The sequence below is a fragment of the Myotis davidii genome, unplaced genomic scaffold (genome assembly GCF_000327345.1).
Source record: "Myotis davidii unplaced genomic scaffold, ASM32734v1 scaffold641, whole genome shotgun sequence".
Taxonomy (NCBI): Eukaryota; Metazoa; Chordata; class Mammalia; order Chiroptera; family Vespertilionidae; genus Myotis; species Myotis davidii.
In genome coordinates this window covers 2,697,761-2,708,954 of record NW_006293232.1, presented here as the reverse complement: position 1 = coordinate 2,708,954, position 11,194 = coordinate 2,697,761, and the positions used below count along the sequence as shown (strand labels likewise).

General features: G+C 44.3%; 1 protein-coding gene across 1 annotated transcript in view; it reads left to right on the top strand.

Moving 5' to 3' along the window:
- Positions 1 to 11,194, top strand: part of HEPHL1 (hephaestin like 1) — a 60,363-nt gene that overhangs the window by 40,694 nt on the left and 8,475 nt on the right. The window contains exons 12-14 of the mRNA XM_006766877.2: positions 2,031 to 2,244; positions 6,961 to 7,100; positions 9,424 to 9,564. Of these exons, the coding sequence (XP_006766940.1) occupies positions 2,031 to 2,244; positions 6,961 to 7,100; positions 9,424 to 9,564 (495 nt within the window). The remainder of the gene's footprint in view (positions 1 to 2,030; positions 2,245 to 6,960; positions 7,101 to 9,423; positions 9,565 to 11,194) is intronic.

Here is an 11,194-nt window from a genome sequence, read left to right as displayed (position 1 = left end):
GCCACCTCTGCAGCAGGAAACCCTTCCTGGCAGAGTGAGTGTGGGAGCTGGGAAGAGCATCTTGTCTCAATACTTATTGTCTACCAGACACAGTAAATCCATCCCATCTTGCAAAGTGATAGAGTGCCACGACCTGCATGGCTAGGGTTCAGGATCTGAAGGAGGGGCCAACACACAAATGAAAATACTATATAAGAAATTATGAATTTAGAAGGCATGGGGGGCCAGGTGGAGACCTCTCGCTTGGAGAGGCACACCGAAACCTGGACTTAACTGCTTTTTATTCAGTTTTAGATGCACATCTGGCCCTCAGTAAGGCACGGCAAACAGGTAGCAGACAGACCGTCTCTAAGGTCAATAAAGATCAGTGCAGAACAGTAAGGTTCAGTAAACATTTACTTTGGGCTATTAGGGCAGGAAATTGCTTGGAGCCACCACTATCTCAACACCAACCAATCGGTGCTTAGCGTCAGCCTACTAATGCCCAAGGTCCATGGGCCTTCCTCGTTCCTTGACGCACTCTTATGACAGTATTAGGAAAGCGATGGCTTCCCACACTCTTCCTCATGAAGGTACTCACCAGAGGCTTGGAGGTTCTAAGGTGGCCACTGAACCAACAATTTTTGCTCATCCTGAAGGGATAATTTGGCAGTATTTAGATATGTGTAGCATGATAAAAATTCTCTCTGTGCACCACAGATAATGAAGGCTACAGTAATTACTCACCTCTAAGAACAGATTCTACTAGAGGAAGAGAAGATTTATTGATCTAATCATTTTAATAACAGTAAATATCTTCCAACAATTTTGTTTTATATGATTTTATGGTGAGTTCAATTAAAATATACCTACCTGATGCTAATACATCTAGAAAATTCAGTTTAAAAATGACATAATCTCAATCAAACATGATTGTTGGCCTTAGGTGGAGAAATCTAATTGACTTTTTATGTTTTACTTTTCATCTGGCATAATGTAGACCTATCATTGATAATGAGAATCTCCTTGGCTCAAAGGCTTAATGAAGTAGTATGTTTGGCTTTAATAATACCTTATATGTGTATGGTGCTTTATAGTTTATGAAATCCTTTAGGGCAAATACATGGCTTCAGAAATGAGTCCTCATTTGAACTTTGTCTAGGATATTAATCTTACAGGTAATTAGTTCTGTTTCAACTGGGCTGGGCTAAGATAATCATCCCCAGCTGTGATCTACCGTGAGTGCCTATCTTCTAATAGGTGTGCACAACAGAGAAGACCCAGAGAAATCACTTTTCGGCAGCAACTTTACAAGTTTTATTTTTCCACTAGAGGCCTGGTGCATGAAAATTCATGCACTGGAGGAGGGGGTCCCTCAGCCCGGCCTGCCCCCTCTCACAGTCTGGAAGCCCTCAGGGGAGGGAGGTGACCCGGTGATCAGCGGAAGGTGACACCGCCATCACACCTCTGCTGCTGCCACTGCTGGCAGTGCAAGCCTGAGCCTCAAGTGGCCCTGGGTGGCTGGGCAGTCACCAGCAAGGCTTGCCTGCGCCTCGGGCCCATTCTAAGCGGCTGGGCAGCCACCATCTAGGCTTGCCTGTGCTTTGGGCCAGCTGTAGGCAGCTGGGGGGCTGAGGGCAGGTCTGGCTGCATCATGCATCTACCCCCCCAACCCCCACCCCCCAGCAGGGCTGAAAGGACTGGAGACTCCAGCAGGGCTGAGGGAACTGGGCACCTCCATCTTGGGGCTATGGGTGCTGCCATCTTTGTGATGGCGTGACAGTCAATTTGCACATACCCTCTTCATTAGATAGGATTTCAAGTGAATTTCAGATGGTATTTTCCTCCCATAAATATATTCTAAGTAATGTTTTCCCCCTTGGGGGTACGATTTTGAAATACTACATAAAGGTGACGTTTTAAAAAAACGTACCTTCCCGGTTGTTTATTTTGGGATAAAATATGTAAGTTTGCTAGCAAACCCACACCAAGAACAACAACAAAAACCACAATCGACAGCCATACCAAACGCCGAGCCGTTTCTCTTTCAGGTATTTTCAGGGTGTTCTGTTCCACCATGCACCACTTCATGAGAGGCATGAATCAGATATACGAGGTCAGCAGCTGCGGCAACAAGGACCCTTCAGAGCAGCCGTACGGGATGATAAGAACCTTTTACATCGCCGCTGAAGAGGTAGAATGGGATTATGCCCCTAACAAAAACTGGGAGTTCGAAAAGCAGCACTTGGACGCAGGAGGGGAAAGGTACCAAGGGCGAAGCCGCCACGTCTCTTGGGTGGGATTGCACATGCGCCGTAGACAGTTTTCAAATGTGGAAACCTAAGAATGCCCCGGTTTTGCCTGCACAGTTCTGGCAGAGACTTTTACTGTGAGCACAAAAGGGGAAGGAAACTGCCTTCTCCACCCGGAGAAGGGACCTGAGGTCATTTTGAGGGCCCTTGCGGGCGGGCTCAGTACACCTCCACCAGCAGTGGCTGGTCCACATGTGGCTGTGACGAATGAAAGTGACTTTGAGTGAGCGTCTAGAGCAGCGGTTCTCAACCTGTGGGTCCCGACCCCTTTGGGGGTCGAATGACCCTTTCACAGGGGTCGCCTAAAACCATCAGAAAACATATATTTTTTTATGATTAATCACTATGCTTTAATTATGTTCAATTTGTAACAACGAAATTAGGGGTCACCACAACATGAGGAACTGTATTAAAGGGTCGCAGCATTAGGAAGGTTGAGAATCACTGATCTAGAGCGAAAGGGTTTAGGGGAGGAGGCAGATCCCAGTGATCGTGGGACTAAGACAGAAGGTGAAGTAGGCGGCAGAAAGGGTGTAGACCCCGGTGAGAGGATGGACTGCGGTACATTGAGGACCGCGAGGAAGGGGGCCGGAAGGTGGGCCACTGACCAAGTGCTGATCTGGGTGGGAGACAACCCAGCAGCAGGCAGAAATGCCATTTGAGATAGGAGGAGCAGGTCTCCTCTACAGGGCCCTGTACCCAGGAAGTCAGCAAGATTGATCTTCGCATGAAAGCGCTGTCAGCCATGCTAAGCAGCAAAGAATCAGGGAGGCTCAAGCCCCTGCTGGCTAGTGAGCCCTGGGGCTTAGGTAGGAGAGAAACAAACCGATTGGGTCAGGAACAGCTGTGTGTAGAGGAGTTTGTGTGTGGCATAGCCATAAAGGATAAGTATGAGGAGTGTGGAGGGGAGGGGAGAAGGAAGGATGATAATAAAGAACAAAGAGGACAGGGGCACCGAAGTCAACATGTCCTGGTATTTGTCCTTCAAAAGGTCTGTGTTCAATTCCAGCTCTGCCAATGACCAGTTGGGCGATTTTAGCTCTCTGCATGGAAATCTCCGAGTCTGTCTATGGGGGGCAGTGATATCCAAACAGAGGGAAGTTGAGAAGTGGGGGGAGATGAACTTTTGGGGGAGGAAGTCTGCAGGTCTGAGCCTGACAGATGCCTCTGCCTTGTTTGACTCTACAGCTGTTCCTGACCCAGTAGGTTTGTTTCTCTTCTACCTTGTTGACCTGTTTTGAGGGTTCAGATTCCTGGAAAAGAGAGTATAACAGTGCCACCTTATGGATAACTGAAGAAACAAAATGAATCCTCATTTTAAAAAGATTTGCCTCGGGGACAAGACGACTTAAAATTCATTCAATTATTCACCAACCATTTGTTAAACCAGACACCCCTCTCCTACAAACCCAGTGCTGCCAATACAAGTTAAGACCTGATGTCAGTGCAATGGAATAGGAATACTAATGAATACTAATTTGCCTTTTCTAAAAGGGTTATTCCTTTACAAGGCTGCCATAACTAAAGAAATAATTTTGTTGCATGTACAATTGTAGCTAATGAATGTGTAAGATATATAGCCTTCCTTATTTTCTGGAAACTCGGTGTAATTTCAGTATTAAGTCCCCCACCCTCACCCCTCATCCCTCTGGGCTGGCAGGAAGTTCTAGGTTCAGTCCTCTGGGGTTGTCTCCCCAGTTATACAGAAGGATAGCAGGCGCTGAGTGTACTTGCACTCTGCCCCTGCCACTCTGGATTATTGTCTGTGAACAAATAAGTAGATAAAAGCAAAGTAAAATGAGAGCATGTTCACATGTTCAAAGTATAACCAATTTGTAGATAAAATAAGAGTACAGAAATGAAACAAGTTCCCCTAGTGGCACATCTGTGGTACCCTGTCAATAGGAGCCCAGGAACAAAGGCCCCTTCTATACTTCAGTTGCTATTCCTCTGTCCTTTGACCCAAGGTCATCACATGGGACACATCTGTTTTTCTAAACCACCACTGGGTACAGGAAGTCTTTCCCTGAGGCTTGCGAAGATCATACTGGGGGAGCCTTGGGTCCCAAAAGGCAAAAATGGGGCCATCAGCACAATGCCAGGGTTTGTGCAGTGGGGGAGAATTTGAAAACAGAAGTTCAGTTGCTACAGAGAAATAAAGTTGAATTCCTAGTATTCCTGACTGACAGGCAGATAATGTAACTAACCTGGGATTCAAGATAATAACCTCCATCTATTGAGCACCCACCGTGATCCAGGCATTTTGCTAGGGCTTTTACAAACTACCTGGTATGACCCTCACATCACACGTGATTAGCTTTGACTCAGCACCACACAGGACATCCTAAAGAGATAATGATAGAGCAAGTGCTTACATGGTGCTTAATAAGTGTCAGGCTCAGTGCATTATAGATCTTATCTCATATAATCCTCACACCAATCCTGGGAGCTAGACACATTATTATCACCTCATTTGCTGGAAAAGGAAAGCTGAAAACAGCAGAGCGTGGCTCCAGAGTCTGTACTTGTCACTACCACAAGCGTTACTGGGACACCTGGAAAATAAAAGCAGAAGAAAAGTTCCTTCCCTTGGAAAGCATACAGTGTAGGGTAGAAGGTATATGTGTATTTGTTAAATACCTACTGTGTGCTAGGCATTGTACAAAGTGCTGGTGAAACAGTGCTGAGAAGGGCAGACAAGGCCCTTCTCACACAGACTTGATGGGGAAGACATTAGGACAAGCACATTGAGTGAGGCAATCACTATGAGAGGGAAGTGCAGAGTGCAGCCAGAACTCATAACAGGCGCACACAGCCCCCTCTGGGGGAGACAGAAATCGGTTAAGTGGTTGGGGAAAGCTTCTGGGAGGAAGAAATCTGACCAGGAACATGAGGAGTAAACAAATTGAAGAGGTAGGAGCTGCACTGTTGGCACAGGGAACAGCACATGGAAGGCCTGGAGGTGGAGAGGGCATATGGTGTTCAAGAGAGTGAATGTTTAGCCCTGATGGGTGTGGCTAAGTTGGTTGAGCATGGTCCCATGCACCAAGAGGTAGCTGGTTCGATTCCTGGTTGGGTCAGATTTTGAGCTTGAGCCCCATAGGGGGCAAGCATGAGGCAGCGAATCAAGGTTTCTCTCCCTCTCCCTCTCCCTTCCTCTCTCTCTCTCTCGATAAAAACTTTTTTTTTTTAGAGTGAGTGTTTAGAATGACCTGAGCATAGAGTATGTGGGGGCCAGTGATGGGAAATAAGGCTTGGGAGGCTGTCAGAGGCAGATAGTGAAGTGGTGGCATGAGAGCCAATTCAAAGAGTTTGGCAGTGGGAAGCCATAATAAGGCCTTCCACAAGGACCGACGTGGTTGAATTTATCGTTTAGGATCACTGTCTGCAGTGCACAGCATAGAGGAATGGGAGGAGTGTAGTCGGCAGGAGGATGGTTAGGAACAATTCCAGTTAATGCAGGTGGCTTAGATTGAAGTGTGGGCAGTTTCACGTATCTCCATAGTTTAGAGATAAAATTGATAGATTTTTTAAAATCTTCTGTAATAGTCTATCTTGGTGATAGATTAAGTATACAGTCAGTCTTCATTATTGGTGGGTTCCACATTCACGACTTCGCCTGTTCACTAAAATTTATTTGTGGCCCCCGAATACATTCTTGAGGTGCTTTAGTGAACATTTGCAGATATGCGTAAGGCAGCAGTGATTTTGTGTCCCCTGATATTCGTGTCAAGCAAGGCCTCGCTCTGCCTTCTTGTCTCCAATCTCATGCTGTAAACCAATGTTCTACTTGTCGTTTATTTAGCAACACTTCCCCCCTGTTTTATGCTTTTTATTGGTGATTTAGCTGTTTAAAATTTCCCCCAACAGTATCTGAATGCCCAAGAGGCCTTACAGAGGAAATATTTGTGTTAGACAAGCTTCATCCAGGCCCGCGTTACACGACTGTTAGCTGTGAATTCAATGTTGATGAATCAGAAGTATATATTAACTAAGATGTGTTTAAACAGAAAACCCATGTAAAGCAAGGTTCTATATTGATCTGTTAATGGAAATATTGTGGCCGAAGGTGAAGTGGAACCCAGCCCTGTATTTCCCCGGGGAACGTAGGTCAGTTAACTCAGTGTTTGTGGTGACTTTCTAGAATGTAACTACTGTGATTAACGAGACTCAACTGTATCTGTATTTGTATATTGGCATATGCCCAAACCACAGGCTTTCTTGAGCTCTTTCAAAGTGGGAAAGCATACCAAGGAACAGAATGATAACATGAAATCTGCAGCAATGTGGGCGCGTGGGTGTTTGCACGCATGGGCATGTGTGTGAGGTAGTTACTACCCAGAAGGAAATTCCAACCCCAAGGCGCTCTTGGGAGTCTCTAACTGAGACCAGCCCTTACTCAGCACCCAGACGGGCTGTAGAGCAATGGCTCCCAAGAGCGAGCCATGAGCCAGTGCTGGGCTGCTTGCAGCAGTGCCCGCTGAGTGCTTTCAAATGCGGACTCCCTGCCCCACTCCCCAACAGCGTGGTGCAAAGGCCAGCTCCCCAAGGAGATCCTAATCGCAGCGAGGTTGGGGCAGTGCTGCCCCAGAGCGCCCCGCATCTCTCAGAAGCACTCAGATTTTTCTACCGTCTAACAACTTTGATTTCTGCTGCTTCTGGTTTGCAGACATGGAGATATATTTATGAACCACACTGAAAACTGGATTGGCTCTCAGTACAAGAAGGTGGTTTATAGAGAATACACCGATGGAGAATTTGTCGAGATCAAAGCCCGGCCACCTCGAGAGGAGCACTTAGAACTGCTGGGTATGGCACACGGGCATGCGTACACACACACACACACACACACACACACACACACACACACACACATGTCCCTTAGATTTACACCTGAGAACGGAGGGAAGGAACAGAGTAGCCTGCCTGCATTCAGCCACGTGCAGCCTCTTCCTGCCCTCCCACTTTCAGGGAGCATGCTATGTGCTCAGCCCATCCAACACATAGTCAGATGGACTGAGCGCTGGCATAACTTCTTCAAGGTCCTCGATTACCCGTGCACAAGGCCATAACAACACACATGAAAATAATTCTGACGAAAGAGGAAGCCCTTGTGGGAGAGGGGTGCTCAGGGTGAAAGGCCTGGTTTCCATTTGGGTCATGGCCTTAGATCCGCTCTGCCTGGCTGATGCCTGGGGCTGCCTGACCCTGTGAACAAGTTAACCCTCCCTCCCTTCCTTCCTTTTTCGACCTGAGAATCCCCAAACCCGATCCCATCGTGGAGATGTGATCTCAAGGTAGAGGACTAATCTAGATGACTTTCTGAAACCCGTTCCCATTTTTAAATGCACATGGTAACTTATGTGCATAACCTGACTTTACGTAGTGCTTTTTAATATTAAAATAAGGGCCCACGACTGCTAGCTCAATCAATGATCAAATGCCCCACCCAGCCACGCCACACCTCCACCACCTATTGATATTGGCACACGAGCTTGTTTGTCACACCGAATGAAGTCAACCCCGGTGGCAGCGTTTCTTCTTTTGAGACTTGTGTGTGTCAACCGAGCTCTGAAGAAAAGGTGCTGGTCCTGCCAAGGGAGTTGGGTTGCCCCTCAGAGAGCCCCGGTTTGGTTCTGCTCAGTTAAATGACACAAACGATGACTCCCTCAGAGGCAAGTCCTTGCAGCACTTCAGCCAGAGGAACAGGAGGCCCATCTACTCCTTTTCTGCAGCTCAGAGAGAGGCCTGCCTCCTGAAGTTACAAAAGGCACCAGGCAGGCACAGTGCCGCTCATTACTGCTCCCTGTGACCTACCAGGCCACACATCCAAAAGCATTCACTGTTACCAGTGCAGCAAGCCTGTGCAATTTAAGTGGTAATGAATATACAAATAGTGATTTTAATTTAGGCATACACATGCCCTACTTGTAATTATACCAAACTTACTGTTTAAAAACAACATGCCTAGAAATGTCTTTTCTAGCTTTATCATTTTTTCAGACACTTCCAAATTCACACTATTTCCTTCCAAAGATAATAATAGTCCAACAAATGTTAGATTTTTTTTTTAGGTCTTTCTCAGAAAACCAATGAAAACCATGGTCTGAATCAGTAATGAATGGATAGGTGTGGTCAGACCTTCTTTTCATGAGCATATCTCCCATGAATGTAGAATTCAATGAATGCCCAAGAATGTGAATAAATATGGAACTGGTCTCAGGTGCTTCCAAAATGGGAGTCTGTTTCCATCCCCATCAAAGCGGTGCCTCAAGAATACCACTGTGTGTGCCATGCTCTGTCAGTGTGGTTGGGGGCTGGGAAAACTGCCTGGGCCACCTTCTGGGCACTAAGAGGTAAAAGGCACCTGGCATGGGTGATGGCATCCCATAGTCATGCTGGCACAGGCTTCCCTGTTTTCCATTGGCACACAGGCTGGTTGCTTCTAACAGAAATTTGCATAAATGAGGACCGAAGCAAGTGCTTCTCAGCTATCCAAATATGGAGGAACAGCGTAGGACATGCATTAGTGAAATCACTGTATTGATCATAAATCAATATGTAAATGTTTACATTTTGTCCTTATCTTTCAAATTCCTTTTATACACATTACTTCACTGTATCATTATTTATAATTATTATTATTATTACATCCATATACCAGATAGTGAGCAATTTCAGACTTAACAAAAGTTACACACAGGGAGATTACAATTGAAAGTCTTCATTTTGTGGAAATGGTTTTTCCTAGAGATTATGGCTAAGCAGTAGTAGAAATTTAAGCATTTATTATTGTGTTTCAATGCACTGAAATAAGCACTTTATATAATTAACTTATTTAATTCTATAATAAAAGCATTATTAAACCCATCTTATAGAAGAAGAAGTTGAGAGTCAGGCAGGCCTTGACTATAAGGCCTCTTTAATTAGTGAAGGAGGGAGGATTTGGGCCCGAATTGGTCCAATTGCCAAAACTACATGCTATTTAATACTATATATATGGCCCTCTAAAGGAAATACACTAATGAAGAAGCTAATATTTATTTTATTTTGCCAAATACTACCTATATTTAAATTACTTCAGTGTTGAAAGAGCAACGATAATGCACACAGACCTGTGTTTTGCCTTTAGGCCCAATGATACATGCCGAGGTGGGTGACTCTATCCTGATCATATTTAAGAACAAAGCAGATCGGCCCTACTCCATCTCAGCCCATGGTGTGGAGAACACGGAGAGTGGGAAGCGACTCCAGGTGTCCGTGACAAAGCCAGGTAAGTTGCCCCAGAGGCCTGCTCATCCTGATGAGGACACCAGACTCAACTCTTTTCTGATCATTTCTGATCTCATCTTAATGTCAATCCATTCCAGCCATCATGTAGTCACTCCCAAAATGAGATCATCATTCATCCAATGACCAAATGTTTATGGAGATCCTAAGGTCCATTAGGGACCTAAAAATGTAGTAAGACATGATAATAGCTAACACATATTGAATGTTAACCTTGTGCCATGCTTTATATATTAAAAAACGCACACACTAATTTACCCTTATAATAACCCCGTGAGGTAGACACTAACAATAGTTCATTAAATCTGGTACCGTTGATTAGAATGTCCATCATTATTTATTCTGTTTCTTAAAAAGAAAAAGACATGCTGCCAATTAAACTTTAACATGCCACTGATTTTGAAAACACATCCTGACTTCAGTTATATTAAATTGTGAAAAATGCTCATCCTATAATTGATGAAATATGGTATTATGTCCATTTAACAAATGACAAAAGCACAAAAGAGTAAAGAACTTGACTAGGTCATACGTTAGTAATGAGGGGAACCCCAGTCTGTTTGATATTAGAACCTGACCTCTTAACCACATAGCTCTCTAAAGATGCTTCAGATGAGTTTGGGAGAAAGAAAGCAAATAAGATCAATCATTTCAGTAGTAGTGTGGGTTACACATGATGAAATTCTCAGTAGTGAACAATTTTAAGAATATGGCTGGGTGTGTTTATAAAAGTTCCAGAGAAGGAAAATTCATGAAGACTGATTGATTACTTAGAAACAATGAGGAAAAGGAGTAATTAAGTGAAGTTTATATAGGAGGTAGAATTCCAGTTGGGTTTTAAAAGATAAACGGAACCCGGCTGGCGTTGCTCAATGGTTGAGCATCAACCTATGAATCAGTTGGTCATGGTTTGGTTCCCCGTCAGGCTACATACCTGCATTGTTAGCTCAACCCCAGTAGAGAGCATGCAGGAGGCAGTTGATCAATGATTCAATGATTCTCATCATGTATATTTCACTCTCTTCCTTCCTCTCTAAAATAAAAAGATATAGATAGATGATAGATAGATAGATAGATCGATCCCTGAAGAGAGAGAAAAATCTCATAATTTAAGCAGCTTCCCATAACATTTATACAGTTGAAGTGTGGTTGTAATAAATGTGAAGAGCTACTGTGACCTTCAGTTATGAAATTGACAGCAACCATCAGTATAATTGTATAATTACAGGGTGGTTATATTTCTTTTTACCTCTTCTGTGTAGTAATATTATAATACTTAATGCTATAGTAATTATAATAAAAGTCATATGAACTTTAAAAAAAGTAAAAACGCATAAAAAGGAGAAAACAAAACAATCTCATGCATCGCTAGAAACATCAGCAAGGTACCTATACAAGTATGCAGCTGGGGGAAGGAAAATCATCATTGGCTGATGCCACACCCCTCTCCACCCCATCCCCAGTAACAGAAGCCTGTATTTTGCTGCTTCAGAAAGCTTCTCATGAACATCCTAAATGTCTATCTATAGGAAAACAGTTAAGTAAATTTTGGAATATCCTTACGATGGACTATTATGCAGCCATTAAATGAAATTTAAGACAGCTTGAATGAC